This window comes from Engraulis encrasicolus, chromosome 18 (genome assembly GCF_034702125.1).
Source record: "Engraulis encrasicolus isolate BLACKSEA-1 chromosome 18, IST_EnEncr_1.0, whole genome shotgun sequence".
In the NCBI taxonomy this organism is placed as follows: Eukaryota; Metazoa; Chordata; class Actinopteri; order Clupeiformes; family Engraulidae; genus Engraulis; species Engraulis encrasicolus.
In genome coordinates, this window is record NC_085874.1 from 33,215,340 (window position 1) to 33,237,187 (window position 21,848).

General features: G+C 44.3%; 1 protein-coding gene across 2 annotated transcripts in view; it reads right to left on the reverse strand.

Annotated features, from left to right (window-relative positions):
* Positions 1-4,581: 4,581 nt before the first annotated feature.
* The window catches only part of fbxo25 (F-box protein 25), a 31,505-nt gene continuing 14,238 nt past the window's right edge, over positions 4,582-21,848 (reverse strand). For both annotated transcript variants that reach the window (XM_063223469.1, XM_063223468.1), the window contains exons 3-10: positions 21,708-21,811; positions 20,940-20,989; positions 19,824-19,916; positions 18,407-18,500; positions 11,722-11,906; positions 10,001-10,183; positions 7,728-7,871; positions 4,582-4,762 (exon numbers count right to left, since the gene is read on the reverse strand). In XM_063223469.1, the coding sequence (XP_063079539.1) occupies positions 4,673-4,762; positions 7,728-7,871; positions 10,001-10,183; positions 11,722-11,906; positions 18,407-18,500; positions 19,824-19,916; positions 20,940-20,989; positions 21,708-21,811 (943 nt within the window). In that variant the 3' untranslated portion in view covers positions 4,582-4,672. The remainder of the gene's footprint in view (positions 4,763-7,727; positions 7,872-10,000; positions 10,184-11,721; positions 11,907-18,406; positions 18,501-19,823; positions 19,917-20,939; positions 20,990-21,707; positions 21,812-21,848) is intronic.

The window sequence follows — 21,848 nt, forward strand, 5'->3', positions numbered from 1 at the left end:
ACTTACCATTTCCCAATGTCAAGTGTTCTAGCTTTGGTAGTGCGTGAAACGCCCAGTGATTGGATACTCTTTGGTGAACTCCACGGAGTATCCAATCACTAGGTGTTTCACGCACTACCAAGACCAGAACACTTGACATTAGGAAATCGTCAAGTGTCAATGTGGGATTCTCAGATAGTGCTGAATGTGGTCAGTTGAATGACAGGTGAAACTTCATTAAAAAAGGTCCTGTACCCATTTCATGCAGATGGGGTCGCTGGCGATCCTACTGACTTTGTGCAGGAAAAGCTCAACTACATCACGACAGCATTGCTATGACATCATTGAGCATCTTAAGTAACACATGGCCGTGGACATATTGGAAACAACAAAGGTGATAATGGAGGCTGTGCATGAAAGGGTTTTTTAATCTGACGTGGCCATAACGAGTGCTCCCTGGAATAGGAGCCTATTCCGATCAGGGCCCACATGTTGGAGATTCGTGGGAATTTATACTACGTTGGTGAAAGGGTGGTGTTATCAGTGTGTATGCATACAATATAGTATGTGTGTGTTTGTGTATGTGTGTGTGTGTGTGTGTGTGTGTGTGTGTGTGTGTGTGTGTGTGTGTGTGTGTGTGTGTGTGTGTGTGTGTGTGTGTGTGTGTGTGTGTGTGTGTGTGTGTGTGTGTCCGTACCTACATGAAGGTGTATGTTTGCGTAGGGGAGGGTGGTGCATAAAACACTGTAGTAACCTTTATTTTATATAGTTTTATAGTAGTGGTAGTATCAAACACACCGACACACGTGATCTGAAGCATACCTAAGTGTGTACACTGGAATGTGATGGCTGTATGACGTATATGCAGCTAAGAATGAATAGAAGAGGATTGACCAAAAATCAATACAATCAACAAGCATAACAGATAGCTCCAGAACAGCCCATGGCTGGCCAGGGAAGGCTCTCACAAAGGGGATGATTTGGATGTTTTTTTTACACAGTAAAACATTCAGTGTTAATTCAGGTTAATTCATGAGTGGAAGATATCACTGATGCACTTGACGAATACACATTTTTTTTGTTCAAGTCATATTACAGTATATTGATGTGTATGTGGGCCAACTGTAATACACATTTTCTTGGGTCTTTTTATTAGTTTATTTATGAAAGGACAGTGAGAGATTTGACAGGAAACGAGTGGGGAGAGAGAGATGGGGTAGGTTCGTTCGGCAAAGGACCTGGGCCAGAATCGAACCCGGGTCACCGGCGTAGCAGTCCGGTGCCCAGTCGTTAGCGCTACAGTAGGGACTGTAATACACATTGATACTGTCCCATTTTGGAAATACGTTTAATTTTTCACCTCCAATGAGTTAAATAATAGGGTTTTACCGTTCTCCTGTACTTCCAACCGTTTTCTGGGTATGGCAGTGCAAATTTTACCTCCATGCTAGCAGTTAACATTGAGTCTTATGAGACCAGCTCGCGGCTAACTTGTCTCATAGGACTCAATGTTAACTGTTAGCTTGGAGGTAAAATGTGCACTGCCATAACTACAAAACGGTTGGAAGTACAGGAGAACGGTAAAAGCCTATTATTTAACTCAAGGGGAGGTGTAAAATAAGCTTATTTCCAAAAATGGGACAGTATCACTTTAAAATGATCTCACAGGCTAAATAAAATTACTCCACGGGCCAAATTTGGCCCTCGTGCTTGAGTTTGATGTTCTTCATGTTCTATTTGGTCACAGAGTACTCTCTAAGTGTTGAATTAACACTGTATATTTTACTGTGATAAAACCCACACGCGAGAAAGAAAATCAATGTTAAAGTTTTGCCTATAAAATGACAATTCGTCTATATTTCATCATTTGTTTTCTCTGATGTGATCCTGGGTGTCATTCGGGCAATTAAGTGGGATACGCAAAACCAGTTTTAGTTCCTTTGATACTGCTAGTTATTATCTTTCTTATCAATCCTGTGTTTGTGTGATTGGGATCGGTTGATAATTTATTGTGTAAGCCTTAAGCTGTTTTAGGGGCTATGGAAGTCTGACAGTGGCCAATGAATGACAATACTGACACTTCATGGAACTCTGTGCATTATGATTGACAGCAAAATGTCTTGTGAAACCTAAAATGTGTGTGAGTCTGTGTGTGAGCGTGCGAGAGAGAGAGAGAGAGAGAGAGAGAGAGAGAGAGTGTGTGTGAGAGAAAGAGAGAGTATTGATAATTTTATTGGGCTACTGGTTTTGAAAAATTAAAAGGTGCAAATAACTGTACTTTCCAAAGCAATTTTTATGTCTGAAAGTCTTAAATCTATAGACCGTCATTGTATTTTAAGCACACCCTTTCACGTTTGTTCAGTTTTCTTGTTATTTGATCCTCTCCGCTTTTTGTTTGCTCAAGTGTTTCTCTGCATCATGATGTTTCTCTTCTATCTCTCTGTCTCTGCTAGTCATCCTGGGATAACACTACATGACGCCAGTGTCATACGCATGACATAACGGTGTCATAACATTGTCATAATGCAGTCATACATGTGTCAAACAGTATGTCAATGTCATAACACATTGTATGACTTTGTCTTTAAGTGAAATACGGTTACCACAAAGAAAGGCCTAACAATTTCAGCTTTTCATGGTCATAAAACATTTATGACATTGGCATTATGTTTATGACTCGTTCATGACACTATTATGACACCGTTATGTCATACATATGACGCCAGCGCTAAGTAAAGTGTAACCCATCCTGGGGAGGTGTAGGCACCTCAGCTAGGCCAAGAGACCTCTATGTTATCACACAGCTGCTTTGTCTTTGACCCGGTTGGTATTCCAAGGTTATGCTTACCGCAAGTGATACTGATGATAATCCTGGCTAAGTCAACTTGCGGGAAGTGGTAAGCTTGCTAATGCATAGCCCACAACAAGTGTCCTTTAGTTAAGAAAATTAGGACTCCCGGCTTTTCTATTAGATGCTTTACCATTACCACAAGGTTAACTTGACCTGGTTTACTACTGTGGCAGGTTCTTGGAATCCCCTCCTGAGGTCTCGTTGCTGAAGGCCAGGGCTGTTATGGAGAGTGAATGAACTGAATAAAGTCCAAGTTTGACATTGCATGAGTACCGTACATCATTTAAACTGTCGACAAACCAACATGTTTTACCTAATCAGTCGGTTCCTTAGATCCCATTTTACACATTTCATGTACATAAAAAAGTCACATGTGGTGACAGGTAGATTTTAGAAATCTCCACCTATAACTCACCCAATCGAATGCGTTTACAAAAAATATCCATAGACATACTTGTAAACAGGGTCTTGGGCTAGTTGGAACTGGTCTTGATGGAGGTGTGTGTGTGTGTGTGTGTGTGTGTGTGTGTGTGTGTGTGTGTGTGTGTGTGTGTGTGCGTGCGTGCGTTTCTTAATGGCAATTTAACCAATCTCCAGAAATTGATTGTGTTCTGTAGTTCTTCTTCACATCTTTAAATCACTGCCACCACAGTGAACGTTTGTCAATTCAACAATTTCAGCCCATCTGAACGAAAGGAATTAGTACGAGGGGATGGGGAGACCAGGCAGTTAAAAAGGAATCTACTCATTTACCAACATGAAGTCAGCAATCAGAAATTGTTTTAATTACTATAGTAAACCATGTTCCTGCAAATGCATGACGTAACCAACATGTTCCACCGTATATTTTTTTCCCATACAAGTAAGCATCAATAATTGGAATGATAAAGGTACATTACAAAACCAGAACAAGGATATAAAATACTCGCTTTCATAAATAGTGCTGTTTAGGTTTGTTACCACTACCTCCTCAACATATAAGAAAAAAACAAAAACATTGTATGAAAGTTTCAGCATTGTGGCTTTTTTTGTATGGCAAATGCAAACCTTTTCAGTTTTTTTTTTTAGTGTTGACTGCTTCTTGCACAGCACAGCAAAAGTCTACGGAGAAACAAACCAACAAACAAACAAACGTAAACATAGACCTACCAGCTATCCTTTCACGTGCATTCAGTTACTAATGGAAACAAAAAAGTAATAATAACAATAATTATAATATGTATAGTAACATTTAACAGAGTAAGTGTCAGCAAAGTGACACTGTTGGTCCGGACCTCCTGCCATGCGAGAACACAAAAAAGAGTCATCTCTCCCAAACGAGACTCCCCGCAACGTTTAAAGTCCAGCTGTTGCCATGGCAATATCCCTCCTGTCGTACACATGCTGAAGTCTTTCTCTTGTCCTCTCTCTTGTCTCTCACAACATCCTTTCTTCATGATGGATGGGTGGTGTGTGTAATGAACACAATCGTATATCAGCATATCCCAAATGACATCATTCTGGAAAGCCCTTAAAAGTTTGGGTGAATAAAAAAAAATCTTGCACTCTTGCACTCAAACGCGCTCACACACACTCTTGACACGCACACATGTGCACACACACACACATGCTACACACTCACGCGACGGACAGACTGCACACAGAGAAAGGCTTGTTGTTGTTGTTTTTGTTGTTGTTTTCTCTCCTTGTCCATGGACGTGTGTAGGAGGAGGAGGAGGAGGAGGAGGCGAGAGAAAGTTCTGGAGAGGAGATCAGAACAGTCCGAGGCAGTTTATTATTATTATCATCATTTTTTTGTAGTTTTTGTTGTTGTTTTTGGAACGCATTCCATTCTGGAGTCCTCTAGCACTTGAAGAGGTCTATGAAGTGCTGGGGTGACACCGGCATGAGGCAGTTGTCGGGGTCGATGGCTGTGCAGGGATGTCCAGAGTCCTGGTGGCCGGAGACACAAAAGGTTAGACATTTGCATAACTATAATAACAATAATACATAAAATCACAAGAATAAGGGGGTTATTCCAAAAACATGGTTCAGAAAGCTTAGACATTTACATAACTATAATAATAATAATAATTTCATTATGAACTAAACAGCATGTTAACAGGTGTAACATCCCAAGAACCACAAAAAAACCTTACACGATCAGGTGGTTGAATTGGACATGCAAATGGAGGAGAAGATGGATGACAAATGAAATGTCAACACTGCATGTTGTCATGTGAGCGCATGACACTGTGACAGACCGTATACTGTATACCAGGTGTCACCAACGTTGTGCCCGCGGGCGCTAGGTAGCCCTCCAAGAGCTTCTGAGATGCCCACCAAGGATGTTAATAAACAGTGACGACCACCAGATTTTAGTCACAGTTAATGCTTTTCTTGATTTAATTATGGGATTATTTATTCTTCATAAGCTATAAGCAAATTATCATTCAATAATAGTGTGATTTGAGAATGATGCCAAGACATCAGTAGATGATTTTGAACAAAAGTAGCCCTCGGGTAGCCCTCGGTAGCCCTCGGGTAGCCCTTGGTAGCCCTCGGGTAGCCCTTGGTAGCCCTTGGTAGCCCTCGGGTAGCCCTTGGTAGCCCTCGGGTAGCCCTTGGTAGCCCTCGGGTAGCCCTTGGTAGCCCTCGGGTAGCCCTTGGTAGCCCTCAGACCCAGAAAGGTTGGGGACCCTGTATACGTACTGTATATCCCTGACGGGATTTCCCTGAACAGACTAAATGAACACACACAGCTCAGACCCTAGAATGCTTAGTCATGACAATGGAGGTCGGACAATGGCAAGACTGTGGAGGTTGAGAAGAAAAAGAAGGGATGGAGTATGATCAAAAAGGAAGACGGAGAGAAAAAAAACGGTACAACGGAGCAGAGGAGAGGATGACAAAAAAACGAAAAGGGATGGACTGGAGTACCTTGAAAAGCACAGCCAGGTGTCGGTCCTGATCGGCCAATCAGCGGGGAGGGAACAGGAAGTGAGGGGGGAAAAGGAAGGAAGGAAGGAAGGAATATAAAATGGGCAAGGTTACAGAGGTCATAGGCTTACAAAGGCTACAGAGGTCAAAGTTTACTAGGTGAAACAGGATGAGGTGGGGAGAGGGAGGTTGTGTCTGTGTGTGTGTGTGTGTGTGTGGGGGGGGGGTTGTCTTCCAAAAGGAAAGGAATCAAACTTAGGGAATTTGACTTCATAAATCATTAACGCACCTGACCATATTAATTAATACTCAGAAGACTGATTCAGGTAAGGAGTCAAAAACACGTTAGCAATGACAAAAAACGCTGACGCATCGTCATCCATTACTAAGCCCCAGTGCTAAAACTGTTAGTGGGAGAGACCCTGGTGGTGGTGATGCTTTCAGGAAGGAAAATCAATGGCATGACTCAGTGCCCTCTGTAAATGTTAAGAGGGGGGGAGGTGGACACAAAAACGGGAGCTAAATGTGGAGAGAGAGAGAGAGAGAGCGAGAGAGAGCGAGCACACTCAGCTTTGGTCGGTGCTCTTTTAATCCTTGGCTGGGCATGAGGAATTTCATTAAGATTATTAGCACACACAATCATTGGCCGTGGCTGGTAATCCACAGTGTGCGTCATGAGAGCTCGCTCGCCCTACGCCTCGGCCAGCACACATAAGGAGCGCATTGTGGAAACACTTAGGGTGTGAGCCAAATTAGTTCCTCACGCACTTCCCCGTTTCTTGTGGCATCGTGATGCAAGGCTCAACATCACTGATGATCAAAGTGTTATTCCATATCCATCTGGCAAAAGCAGACTTTAAAAGGTTGTAATCTCATTGGCAACTGGTATGTTCAATAGGGGAAAGCACCCCAAAAGTTACTCTGGCTAGGTCAGGGGTGGGGAATCTATGCCTTGGGGGGGCGCTTACGGCCCTTGAGGCAGTCTTATCTGACAGCCCCAAACTACGAGAAATGTTAGAAATTTCATTTGCAATACTATTTTCAGGGGCGCTAGTGAAGGTGGGGTCTGTTGTAAAGGTAGCCGCCTTCAATATACAGTAGGCCTAAAGTACCGGCGGAAACTCTGGTTTGTGTTCATAGTACGGCCCTTGGAGGACTTAAAACAATTTGAAGTGGCGCCTGAAAAGAAAAAGGGTTCCCCACTCCCTGGTCTAGGTTGACTGCAGGGAAACTTTGTTTTCTCCACAGAGGTTAGGCAGCAACACCAAGGCAAGAGGCTGCAAGCAACAGGAAAGAACAGGAGGACGCAGTCTGACTTTTGCCCTTAGCCTGAACACTAACACAGAGACGGATATAAAAGGCGAGGGTATGAGAGGTCAGACGGAGAGGTAAAGCCCAAGAAAAGGAGGGACATTGAGGAAACCAGGGAGAGAGAGTGAAGGTCTGTGAAGATTTTCATTCATCCAGATCGAATTATGCAAAGGGTTTAGTTGTAAGCAACTAGTTCAGCAAGTCCAGATGCTCCTAAATGGGATAACAAGGTTGGAAGGGGCACCCCAGGAGGGTTGGTGGAGAAAGCCAAAGTACAGAGGGGTAGCAGGGAAAAATTAAGTAGATCAAAGAAAAAAAAGGAAAAGTAGAAAGCCAGGTGAGAGAGAGAGAGAGAGAGAGAGAGAGAGAGAGAGAGAGAGAGAGAGAGAGAGAGAGAGAGAGAGAGAGAGAGAGAGAGAAAGAAAGAGAGCGACAGAGAGATACAGAGTGGAAGAGACAGAGACAGAAAAGAAGAGAAGACTGCCCTGCCATGGCCTAACAGTAGGGCACTGGGTTACTGCTCCGATTCTGGACCGGGTCATTTGCCAATCCTTCCCTGTCTCTCTCTCCCCACCCATTTCCTGTCTCTCCTCCACTGTCCTGTCAAAAATAAAGGCAAAAAGCCCTTTAAAAATGTTTTTTTAAAAAAGACTACAGATGAGGATACCTTCCAGAAGAGGATGCTGCAGTGTTTGCAGAAGTGCAGCGTGTCTCCGTACTGCTCCTTCTTGGGGTAATACTTCTGCAGCGTGAAGTACATGAGCTTCCAGTCCACCAGGCCCTTCTCCGACAGTACCAGGTGTCTGCAAAACTACACGCCGCACAGCACAAGAGCACACACACACGCACAGGTCAGATCAGACTACAGGCCTTTGTCCTGATAGGAACAGCTGTATCAAAAACTAGACACCACACAGCAACATGCACGCATGCACACACACATAGTCAGAAAGCAGGACCTTCTCTGACAGTACCAAAAGTCTGTAAAAGTACACAAAATCATTAGAAAACACATCACTAAGAAAAGTTTTTTTTCTCATACATATAGCCTAACAGGTGTCTGGAGAAGCAACACATACAAGATCAAAACACACATGCTCACACTCACACGCACACACAGGCATGCAAGTACACACACACACATCTGCAGGCACGCACGCACGCACGCACGCACGCACACACGCACGCACGCACGCACGCACGCACACACGCACCCCCCTTGCTCAGCACAGTTGGCCTCAAGACAAAGCACAACATGGTTTCTGTTTCATAAGCACAGCTATGCGTTACTTAACCTCAATAAGCAGACTTTGTTTCCTCGGGGGCCTTGAGGAGGCTAGATTACGGCTAAATCGACTGAATGTTCTGGCCTACATTTCCGTGTCTACTGTAGGTAACGGTCTCGGTATGCACTCATGGGAAAGGTGTAAAAAAATGTTTTAAAGTGTAAAGAGGTTTAAAGAGTGCAAATGTGTATAGAGCAAAGGTGTAAAGAGTGCAAAATGTGTAAATAGTGAAAAGTATCCAGCACTACTTATTTATTTAGAAATGTTAAATAGCATTACATGGCTAAGAACATAAGTGGTATGTACGTAATGTCATTATTGATTTTTACTTCAAGTTGGAGAACATTTTAAAAAGTTTCATTGTGGTTTCAGTGAAACTGACAAAATGTGCATGCTTATGCAGGGTTAGTGTTGTTGGGCTGTTTCCAGAACAGATGTGTTCATCTCTCAGTTATGTTTTATCTTGACAGGAAGCCTCATGAGAGGCACCGAGAGGAGAGCCTGAACACACAACAGGGAGTGCGTTGCAATATGCGACCTCCTCCACTTGCGCTTGTGGCCTCGTCCCGCCTCTTGGCCCCTCCTCCGTGGAGAAAACGATAAAGTTTCCCAGCTGTCAGCCTAGCCACAACAACTTTTGAGGGACTGTTTTTCATTCACCATCCCAATTGCAAATGAGAAAAAGACTCTACAATTGAGCTTTTGCAAGATATTGAAATATAATGCTGTTGTCAGTGATGTCATCATGACATATTACTTCCTGGTACGAGGAGAGAAGCAAGTGGAGGAAGCAAGTGGAGGAGGCAAGGTCGCATATTGCAACGCACTCAGCATTACAGTATGTTGAAAAAATAAGTCTCATGTGACTATAGAGCCATCTGGTGGCCGTCCTCCATATTACAGTTTCTTCAGCTACTGTATTCCTGGAGCCCATAGTGGGGCTTTGAGGTTGCTGTTTTAAATGGGTTTAGCCGTGCCGAGGCAGGCTGGCTTAACTCATTAGGGTCCGTACAGAAGCAGAACACAGGGGATTGTCACAGGAGCTTTCCATGAGAACGCAGCTAAGAGAACGCACACATGCACATACAGCACACACACACACACACACACACACACACACACACACGCACACACACTCTTCTGGGCTATGACCAAGCTTGTTTAAATATTACACACACAGAGACACATGCATGTGCACGCGCACACACACACACACACAGTCTTGGTTTAACGCTGGTGAATACCATCACCCAAAGTCCAATTTTACGAGTGCCTTTCATGCAAGGGAGCTGGCCTGTGCTGTTCTCCAGACAGACCCACTAACGCACTCACCAAGACACACACGTTGCCGTTCCTAACTAGCCTGATTATCATTTACTTTAAAATCTCTTCGAGTCTTGTTCTGACCAAGAGCATAACAATTAACATGTCCAAAACAGCATTTCCCAAATGGTTTGCTAATGATTGTTTGCTTCCCAACAAAGTGGGAGGAGTTCCCGTATTTGCGGGAACTCAGAAAGTACTTGCATTGACTCTTGACCTGACTGGTAGCAACACTGAAGCTGCTGTGTCACTAGGAGGGCACGGCCTGGCTAGCTCCTCACCTGTTTCTCTGTTGTGTCACTAGGAGGGCACGGCCTGGCTAGCTCCTCACCTGTTTCTCTGCAAAGTGGAACTGGCACAGCTTCTTCCACAGATGCCGGTCCTCGCTGAGCGCGTGCAAGGTGGGCGTGGCCTGTCCCAGGTTGATGATGTCAGAGGCATCGGAGAACTTGTAGAGGATGTTGTTCTGCATGTGTAGCGGAAGATCGCTCAGCGTCATCCCGCTGGTCAGTTGCTGAGGAGGACATCGAGAGGGACATTGAGAGGTAGCCTGACTTTCATCGACTTTCAAATCTCTTCTAGACTTGGTCTGACCAAGGGCATAACAATTAACATTTCCCAAAGAGCATGGTTGACCCGCCTCCCTTGGTTTGCTAATGGTTGTTTGCTCCCCGAGAAAGTGGGAGGAGTTCCCGAATTTTCGGAAGCTCAGAAAGTACTTGCATTGCTCTTGACCTGACTAGTAGCAACACTGAAGGTGTTGCGTCACTAGGAGGGCACAGCCTGACTAATGAGAGGAACATTGAGAGGGACATTGGCTGGGTTCGTGATGGCGATTTGCTGCTTTTGCTGTGTGGCGCACATTCACACTTTGCGATTTCAATGCATTTTAAATGACAAAGTGTGCATGTGCATGTGAACGCGGGCATTGATGGGGACACTGAGGAGGACATTGAGAGGGATAGTGAGGCAGTTAGGGGTGTAAATCACAGCCTTCATGACGATACGATTTGATATCGATTTCTAAAGGCAGCAGGTCGATTATTTCGATACTTTAGAATACGATACGATACGGTTTTTTTTTTCAATTACTGTTCCACTTCTATTATGTTATGGAGCTAGGGCATTGGGCAGGGACCAGCGATTTGATTATTTTCGACAGTTAAGAATGCTCCACGATACGATACGATCGTTGGCCGTAGGAGCGATGCATCGATACACATCAATTATTTTTCACACCCCTATGAGGCAGTCATTGGCCAGTGCGGGGTCAGTGCAAATGATGTTCAACAACCTATCAGTTGCCATGAGAGAGGGGTCGTCTTCCTCAACCGTCTTCGAGGAACTTGCAAAGAAAACTCTTCATAACTACACTAAAGCCTACTTATCTGAGCCAACCTTGCTGTGCCTGTGTGCTCTGTATATTCCATGGAGGTAGTATAAGAACTGGAGAGAGTGAATAAGTCCCGCCTCCAGCCATTTCAATGGGAAATGCTAGGCTAGTGAATTCAGCCAACGTTTTTACAGCTTCCAAAATGGAGTTATTTCTGCCGCCAGTTTACTCAGTCAATTACGTGCCACGTTACGGACTGACTTACGGTTGACCAGAAAGCTATATGGAAGACGGGCATTGGATGCATGGAGGTGCCCAACCACAGACCTGTAAAGGTCTGTGCGCCCAACACTAAACTCGCGTACCCACCAATCATCATTGAGCGAAGTGGATGTCAGAAATGCGAAAATGGCGAATTGCTAATCGGCGAAGCTAACCAGCCAAATCCTGCCCCCCTGGTATATTCTCCACACATTTGTATGCTGCCGATTATGTCCTCTTTTGTCTGCCAAATGTAATGCCAGTGGTACCCCAAGTAATCTGTGTAGAGAATTTTCCCCCACACACTGAGCACTGGTTAATTGCTCCCCCCACCAACCTGGCGGGTGGGGAGTCAAACCGGCAACCTTTGGGCTACAAGTCTGACGGCCTAACCGCTTACACGTGACTGCCCTATAATGTAATAATGTAATGTAACGTATGTTAGTGGATGAAGTTACCTTTGGGATCTGTAGGTTGTTGAGCTGCTGCTGCCATAACAGTATGGTCTCTAGGCGACACACCCAGATGTTGATGTTGCCCACCAGTACCGACTTGCCCACCTCCCGGATGAGAGTGCAGAGCGTGGAACTCAGGTCCTGGAGCAGGTCCTTGATCAGCCGCGGGTTCTGTTGGTCGTCTAACACTGTGCCCAAAAGAAGAAAGAAAAAAAGAAATCAAGCCACTGTTCATTAGTTCTTTAGTTCCAGTTCATTAATTCCATTCATCCTCAAGTGTCTTTATGTACACCTCTGCATAGACAGGCTACACTACCAAATTGCAAATATAACTGTCTACTGTGTGTATTGCATTGCATTACATACTAAAGAAGTGACTTCTGTTGGTCCTCTAACTCTGTGCCCAGAAGAAAAAAAAAGGAAAATCTTCATTAGTTCCAGTTCTTTAGTTCCTGATCATTATTAGTTCCATCCATCTGCAAGTGTTTGTGTCTATATGTTTGTATGGACACAGGCTACACTAGCGATTGTAAAAAGAATGCAACTGTCTATGTATTGCATCACATGACATTACACTACAACTGTGGCTTCTGTTGGATGTCCAACACTCACTGTGCCCAAAAGAAAAAAAAAGACAGAAAGACAAATAAAGCTTCAGAAAATGAAATGTTACTTTTGACTTGCAATTTCAGCTGTCCAAAATTGTACAGCAATTTTCTTGTCAAGTCATGCACATCTTAAAATAGAGACACTAAAAAAAGAAACCAGACAGAGCCGATGAGAAAGCTGTTATTTTAAGCGTTTTGACGGCATGTCTTAAAATACAGAACCAGAGATAAGTGAGAAGAGCCATTACTGGTGGCTTTGGCTTCTCAGATTGGGATGGAAACTCCTTAACTTTCTTTAAAATTACACATCAACATCTTGTTTATAATTATGCTGTTTAAATATAACATAAAAGTCCAGCACTTTTTTTTCTCTTATATCCACACATGCACACGCAAACACGTGCACACATACACGCAAGGATTGGCAGGAGAGACCTTTATTAATTCATCTGAGCCATCCCCTCCACAGATGGATGGACTATACGTATAAATGGCCATCCGGGTACTTTGTTCATGAATGTGCGTTACGCCCCTTTTTGGGGGGAAAACAAACCGAATGTCTCATAAACTTACATGCAACATCAACTAGCCCAAATAAACACAGTCCATGCTTCAGCCACCGCTGTTTGGCTATATTATTTGAACAGCCGACAACACAACGCGTTTTCGGCATGTTGACCGAGGACAACGCTAGTCTACAGGTCCTTGTCTTTTGTATATTCTTTCCCAACACCACCAATAAATTGACTTGCATTGGCTTTTCCCCCAAAGTTTTCTGCCGAAAAGGGCCGTAACGTACATAGCACACGTCAGGCCGTTCATACGTATGAAGTGGCAGAGGCTGGTGTGCTGCCCAGCATGTTTATTCCGAACCCAGTAATCAAATAGCACCAACATCCTCTAATACCCAACAGCCAGATGCCTGAGCCATGGCCTGAAGCTCGCTCTGGCCCGATGCCGGCGAGGTGAGGTGAGGAGAGGAGAGATCTAGTGACACACCGACGGCAAGCAAGATGGCCAAGAGGACCTCTACAGTACACAAGCACTTCTCATGTCGGAGGCCAGGAATGGGGGTATACAGAGGCATCGGGGGGAAGAGGAAAGGAGAGAGGGGGGGGGGTGGAGAGAGAGATGGGGGAGACAGAGAGGGGGGGGGCAGAGAGAGAGATAGCAATATAAAAGGTCAAAAGACAGAGAAAGTGCGAGAGAGACACACAGACAGTGAAAGACAGACAAACAGACCGATTGACAGCACGAGAGAGAAAGGGAGCTTGATTGCAATGCTGTGTTGAGTTGAGGGGGCTGCTTGGCGTCTTCAGGGTTGAGATCTGTGTACTGGGAAGCAGGCCAGCAGTGAGGCTGTGGCTTCATCCCAGGCAGAGAGGCAGGCAGGCAGGCAGGGAAGCAGGCAGGCAGGCAAGCAGGGAGGCAGGCAGGCAAGCAGGGAGGCAGGCAGGCAAGCAGGGAGGCAGGCAGACAGACAGACAGACAGGGAGGCAGGCAGGGAGACAGGCAGGGAGACAGACAGGCAGGTAGGAAGACAGGGAGGCAGGCAGGCAGGCAGGCAGACAGGGAGGCAGGGACAGGGAGATAGGGAGGCAGACAAGCAGGCAAACGGGCAGGGAGAGAGACAGGGAGACAGGCAGGGAGACAGGCAGGCAGGAAGGAAGACAGGGAGGCAGGCAGGCAGGCAGAGAGGGAGGCAAGGACAGGGAGATAGGGAGGCAGACAGGCAGGCAAACGGGCTGGCAGGCAGGAAGACAGGGAGGCAGGCAGACAGGGAGGCAGGCAGGCCCACCCTCCCCTAAGCCGCCGCAAAGACGCCTCAATCATGGCCCGACCCGACCAGACCAGAGGGGCCTCGGAATCAAAAGAGCTGCATCTCATCAGGCCAGTAACAACACTCTCCTGGCTTCTTTCTTTCTTTCTCTCTCTCTCTCTCTCTCTCTCTCTCTCTCTCTCTCTCTCTCTCTCCTCTCTCTCTCTCTCTCTCTCTCTCTCTCTCTCTCTCTCTCTCTCTCTCTCTCTCTCTCTCTCTCTCTCTCTCTCTCTGTTCTAGCTGGGTCTCTTAGCGTCCAAAAAGGGCCTAATCGTTACGCGCTGGATAGAAGCACCAAAATCGGTGTAGACCTTCCTTAGGGTGGTTCTCCATTCATTTCAGAAGGGGTGCCCCAAAATTTCAATGTCATTAAGGTAATTTTTATGGGGTAAATCCAAGATGGCTGCCCAAAACCAGCCAATAGTAGTAAAATGCTGTACTGCCTGGACATAATGGTGTTATGGGCCAATCCACCTATTTGTGTGTGATGTATACCATCTGAACTTTGAAAATATGTGCAAAACTTACCATAAAAAATGTTATATATGTCTTATTTAGATTCAAAAACAGGAAAATCATAAAAACCATGGTCAGAATGAGATCACTCTACAATTGAGAGCTCATTTCTGGGCATTTAGCTATTGAACCAACATTCATTAAGAGTTTTTAAAAAATTTGGCAGTGGGTCATATCTATAACATCCAAAAAGAAAATTGTGGTTAGACAATTTAGGGGAGAAGAGATAAACCCTTGAACTGGGCCACACATAACTGTCCCAATGTTAGCATGCTAGCATTCGCAGGTTCAGACACTCAGTCTGCTCTTCAGATAAAGATGGCAAACAAATATTTTAATCCCACTTACACATGCACGGCCACACATTAACTACTACTACTTCCTTAGGACCCCCTCAATGATTTAACCCTAGGAGTCCAACTGAAATATATTCATATCAATCAAGTCAATAATACATGTACATATCAAGTGTCAGTGACAGCTGTCAAATGACAAATGTATGCTGATTAATGTTCAGATATGTATATCGCAGTCCTAAGTGTACAATGGAGTGATAAGGGCATTTATGCTTAGGAAATTATGAATAATCAATATGCAATACACCATCCATACAGTATACTGACAGATACTTTGTTTTAAAAGAGCAAAATAGGCAGTCATGGGTGAGCGGTTAGGGCGTCAGACTTGCATCCCAGAGGTTGCCGGTTCGACTCCCGACCCGCTAGGTTGGTGGGGGGAGTAATCAACCAGTGCTCTCCCCCATCCTCCTCCATGACTGAGGTACCCTGAGCATGGTACCGTCCCACCGCACTGCTCCCCATGGGGCGCCACTGAGGGCTGCCCCCTTGCACGGGTGAGGCATAAATGCAATTTCGTTGTTCACTTGTTTGCTGTGGAGTGCTGTTTCACAATGACAATGGGAGTTGGAGTTTCCCAAAGGGCTTTCACTTTTCGCTTTCACTTTCAAAATGGTAACATGTCTGTTTTTCCATCTACTTTTGGCTTTAATCTAGATGACATGTTGGCTACCTAACCACTTAATTTTTTTGTGTGCTCGTTATTTTTTATTTGTGGGTGTGGTCCTTTGTTTAAAACATGTCTGCCTGCCTTCCCTCTCTCACATAGGCTACTAAAATAGTCTTTCAAAAACTTAAAACAACAGCATGTGGAAATCCTATTGGCTTTGGAGGGCTAACGTCTATAAGACTATACTGTACTCTACTGTATTGCACTGTACTGTACTCTACTATACTGTACTGTACTGTACTGTACTGTACTGTACTGTAATGTGATATACCGTACTGTACTCTACTGCACCGTGCAGTATGCTACTGTACTGTACTGTACTGTACTGTACTGTACTGTACTGCACCGTACTGTATGCTACTGTACTGTACTGTACTGTACTGTACTGTACTGTACTGTACTGTACTGTACTGCACCGTACTGTACTGTACTGTACTGTACTGTACCGTACTGTATGCTACTGTACTCCACCGTACTTTATGCTACTGTACTGTACTGTACTTTCCTTTACTGTACTGCACTGCACCGTACTGTATGCTACTGTACTGTACTGTACTATACTGCACCGTACTGTATGCTACTGTACTGTACTGCACCGTACTGTATGCTACTGTACTGTACTGTACTATACTCTACTGTACTTTATTATACTGCACCATTCTGTATGCTACTGTACTGTACTGCACTCCACTGCACTGCACTGTACTGTACAGTACAACTATAGAACTGAAAACATGTTAGAGCGGTGGTGGCTCAAACTGTGGTACGCGTACCACTGGTGGTACTTGCGACATCTCTGGTGGTATTTGGAATGTCATTATGAACTCTCCTGTACTGGTCTGGCAAAAAGTGAATATGGAAGGCCTTTACTGCGATATTCTAATGTTGGTTGTCAAGGTGGTACTCGGAGAGCTCAATATTTTCTCAGGGGGTACTTCACACAAAAGGTTTGAGAACCACTGATGTAGAGCATTCTGAGGACATGTACAATATTATGCAAAAAAGTGTAGTGGGAATGATTTATGTTACTGTTACTACTCAAAGTCTTGAATGTTAAAAATAAGTCTTGTGGCATTTTGTTTGGGGGGGCGGGGGTATGATTGACTATTCTTCCGCCCAGACTATTTATGTGCCTTGCATATCAAGAAAAATGAGTCCAGGTAATGATTTACTTTATAGTATATACAATATGAGAAGTGTTGTTCTATATAGATATTTCTCTATGGGTAAGGGTGGCAAAAGACCTTATCAGTACATGTTGTCCATCAGCTGTCGAGTTTTTGATAGCAGTTTTAAGTACTCAATGATTACTGAGCTAACGAATACAACTTTTGACATAAGTACTAGGTGAGGACTTGTGTGCAAATAAACATTTTTTTCTTACTCAACATACACTAAGAAATCATTCCCATTTAATTTGAACTGAAGCATACTGTGGCCTACATGTAGGCCTATATTGCACTTGTAATCTGTAATGCCATTCTTAAAGAAATGCTCTCACAATATGCACTTGTAAAAAATATAGAATTAGGTGATCTTATGGGGTTCTTCATACATATGGAAAGGTCCTGTCTTTACCCTATTTCTCCTTTCTACAAATAAAATACGTATATCTGTTATGGAAATTAGAGGATGGAGAACCTGCTACCTAGGGCATCTTGCACTGACACTATCCCATTCAAATCGAGCATTAGCAGCAGTCTATTCTCACCATAGTTTTAGTGTTGGCAATGCTCATTTTAATTCAGACCAAGAATCTTCTCAAATCGTTCACAATGTTACATGCTGTCAAGCACGTAAGCACAGACTCACCCATACTTTCACACTATGTACATTTTGTAGTTTTTTTCAATCTGGTCTAGCAGACTACCTTTGCTTCATCTCTTCTGAGGACTATATTAACATTGTCAGCTAAGTATAATGTCATGTAATAACAATGTAATGCGTTACCAACATGACATATTGTATATGACATGGTAGACATTTTTTTTTCAAGGGGCACCCCTTCTAGGATGTCTTCAAATCAGTCAAGGAACACGTGTACCGAATGATATGCTTCTATCCAGCGCGTAACGATTTCTCGGCTTACAGCCCCTACTATTCAGAGTTTAGACATCAACTGTGTCTCCGTGAACGTTTCTCATTCCACATTCCTGCCATTATTTAAGCCCATGGTGCGTCATCAGCAGCTGAGGGAGTAGCTTTGCCAACCACCAAAAATGATGGTCTGCTCGGGGAAATAAGACACATTTCACTTGGCTTGGCGTCAGTCAGGAACCGAATGTTCAGTTCTCGAACGCTCTGATTTTGAGGGTAACCACTGTGGCTTGTTTCAAATGAGGTGTGGGAGCAACATGCGCGACTCTCTTTCAGTCTGAAAACACCTTCTGCCTTCTCCCTCTCAGTGTTTCTTTTGATCACTTCATTTAATACCGCTTAAGTTCCCTCATTCGGTTTCTGACAGTTTATCTGCCATCCACATACAGCTCTCAACTCTGTTGCCATTGGACATCTTTTTGTCCTTTTCAGGACATCTACTGTGTGGTTGAATGGAAAAGGTATTACATTTATATTCTTAATTTAGCATGTATTTGTACGTTATCAATAAATAAACCCATGTTATTATGTTCTGTGTATTTACAGCCTAATTACTTCAAGAAAGGATTAAGTACCGAGCGGTACAGTGAGCATGCTATAAAAGGGCAAACCGTTTCTTTACCTTTTTTGATGATCTTCTCCAAAACGTTGAAGTAATTCTTCTGGGCTGCACCACTCAATGAGGTCAGCTGGGAGCGAGCTATAAGTTGTAAAAGCTGAGAGAGAGAGAGAGAGAGAGAGAGACAGAGAGAGAGAGAGAGAGAGAGAGAGAGAGAGAGAGAGAGAGAGAGAGAGAGAGAGAGAGAGAGAGAAGCCTGATTAAATACCCCATCACAACAGTAGGGAGAAGCAGAGAGAGAATGTAAGATGGAACATTAAGAAATGTATTCTGAACCTCTCCACAGGCCAGACGTGAAGCAAGCTGTAAAGTTCCAGGCTAAAACAATGCCACTAGAGGAAATTCAAGTACTAAAGGTGCAATACTTATTTTGTCCATTGGGGGCTGTCTACGCTGTATGACAGCAACAGACGTGCTTGAGCAACTGGAGGACCCATGTAATAACACTTATGGTAGGTGCTTTGTTTTTGGCTTGTTCCAGTAGACATGATAACTTTAACAGAGGTGACATTTTCTGAAGCCAATCAGGTCTGCTGTGTTGGCATTCAGAGAAGTCATACGTAGCTAGAAGAAGATTGAAGGCAATTGCTTAATACGTGGGTAGAAGTATGTTCCTTCACCATTGTGGTTTAACCACGGCACAGTTCTGGATTATGCACACGAATAACCACTACTGGCATGGTTCTCTTCTGGCCTAAGAACGCCTGGATGGAGGATGGAAGGCAATTACTACTCCAGTATGTTCTGGTAGAGCAACCATTGCTGAGTACCTTCACTGCATAGTTGAGTCGTTGGCCAGTTCTAGGCACTGGCATTGTATTTTGTATTAATGTATGTATTTGTATTCTAGGCACTGGCATTATATTGGTATGTTTACAGTAGAATTCTATATTGATAAGATCAGAGGGTTGCAGGTTCGAATCCCACCTTTACCTCTCCCTACTCCTCCCTCCATGGCTGAAGTGCCCTTGAGCAAGGCACCTAACCGCTCCAAGGACTGTAACCAATACCCTGTGAAATAACTGTATGCCCCTTACACAATCAGCTAAGTGTAATGTAATGTCATGTAATGTACTGTATGTGTGAATGAGGCAAGCATGGCTACAGTCATGGCCGGATTAAGATGGCTTGGGGCCCTAAGGCTTCAGGCTACTGTGGGCCCCCCCGGAAAGCAAATTTTGCAATACATTTCCTTAGACAGCGTCATAATTACATACTAGGAATTAAGGATAACATGCCTACCAACTGTACTCCACACCACGGTGGAATTTTTCAATATTGCATCTTGTCATTTCATCAATTCTGCATTTTTTCACTCTAGACCAATCAGGGGCCCCTGGCAGGTGGGGGCCCCTAGGCTGCAGCCATATCTAGGCTGTGCGTTAATCCGGCCCTTGCTAAAATAAGTAAGTAAGTCTACCTTCACCACGTAGTTAAACCGCCGCACGTCCTGGATGGCACTGGAGAAGTCCAGGCGGTTGAAGGCCTCTCCCAGCGTGCAGTAGCCGTGTCTCTAGATGGAGAGAGGAGGAGCAGGGGAAACAAAACACAGCAATTCAGGGGTGCATTTCTGGAAACCATAGTTGCTAACTTTGTTAGCTACTTTGTTGTTTTCCAATGCAATTTTCCATTGACAACTACCCACGTTGCTAACTGCTAACAACTACACTTTTGAGAAATGCACCCCAGGGTTGCAACATGTGACTGATGATTCCCAGCCCAATAAATGCCCAAGAAGTACCAGGAGCTAGTCTGATTATCATCGACTCTCAAATCTGTTCGAGACTTGGTCTGACCTAGAGCATATCAATTAACGTTTCCCAACCTCCGTTGGTTTGCTACTGGTTGATTGGTTCCTGACAAAGTGGGTGGAGTTTCCGATTTTTCAGGAGATCAGAAACGCATTTACATATCTCTTGGTCTGACTAGAAGCAACGCAGAGGGGGTTGCGTCACTAGGAGGTCAGGGCCCGGCCAACCTGGAGCCACTAAATCCTGCCCAATTTGAACTCAATTGTATTAGTTGCTATGGACATAAATCTCCAGAAAAACTCAGTCAATGCCCTTTTTACCTGCACACGGTCATCCTAAACAGCCGAATTAGCGATCTAGCAATACCACCAAAATTACCCATTGAGGAAAACCCACTGGCCAAAGCATAAAATGGTGAGGAAAGAAAATAACCAGTGGCTAGTTATATTGTATGGTGATCATTTTGATTATGTCTGTGGACAGTGGAGTTAAAAAGATCCTTTCTGAGAAAAATTGACACCTTGCGCCTCCCTTTTCTGTTGTGAGCTGATCTTCAAAACGATAACTCCTCATCCTCGATCTCCTTGTGTAAACCCACTGAACTTACTAAGACGCCGCATACTGAAGGCAAGAGCATGACAAACCACAGCCCCCCAAAAAACAAGCACACAGACATACAGTACAGACACAGACACACAGACACAGACACAGACACCCTGGTATGTACATAAACACACATACATCCTCGTAGAATCGCTCTCTCCCTTTCCTGGAGACAACCTCACCTCTCGTGTGCTCTCCTTCTGCACATAAATCCACCTCTCCTGGTAATAAACTGCAAAACATTGAGAGAGAGAGAGAGAGAGAGAGAGATAGAGAGAGAGAGAGAGAGAGAGAGAGAGAGAGAGAGAGAGAGAGAGAGAGAGAGAGAGAGAGAGACAGAGAGACAGAGAGACAGAGAGAACAAGAACAAATGCCATTAAGAACATGCTTCCACCCACATCAAAATACAAGCAACATCAGATAATAAACATCCAGAGCCGATTTGTTTATTAAGTTGTGTCCTTGCAGCTGGTCAAATTTCCCAGCCTCCTCCTCATGCTCTCTGGCCCTGAAGCGAAGGCCCCTGCCCCGACATGGAAATCCCCACCAGGGCCAAAGGAGACATGTCAGCCAAACAAGATGTCTGTGTGTGTGTGTGTGTGTGAGAGAGAGAGAGAGAGAGAGAGAGAGAGAGAGAGAGAGAGAGAGAGAGAGAGAGAGAGAGAGAGAGAGAGAGAGAGAGAGAGATAATCTAAATGCTCATAAGGTTTCATATAAATTATATTACTTTTGTATTTAATTGAATAATTGTTTTCTACAAGCTTTGGTAACAACACTGATAGAGTGCAAACAGGTTTATCAATAAAGTAAAATCTGACTTGACGAGAGTGAGAGCGAGAGCAAGAGTGTGTGTGTGTGAGTGTTCGTTCACATGCTCGTTCGCATGCGTGTGCATTTGCAAATTGTACTGTGTCTACTGTATGTGTGTGTTGGGGAGGTGGGGTACTTACACCGTGTCTTTGTGTTGTTGTTGACTAAGTCCTTCTTCCTTTTCTTGGCGGCGACTTCACAGACGTTTCCAACGTACACATTCTCTTTGTTGTCATCACACAGCCTGATGGATGAGGGGAGTGGGGGATAGAGAAGTAGGC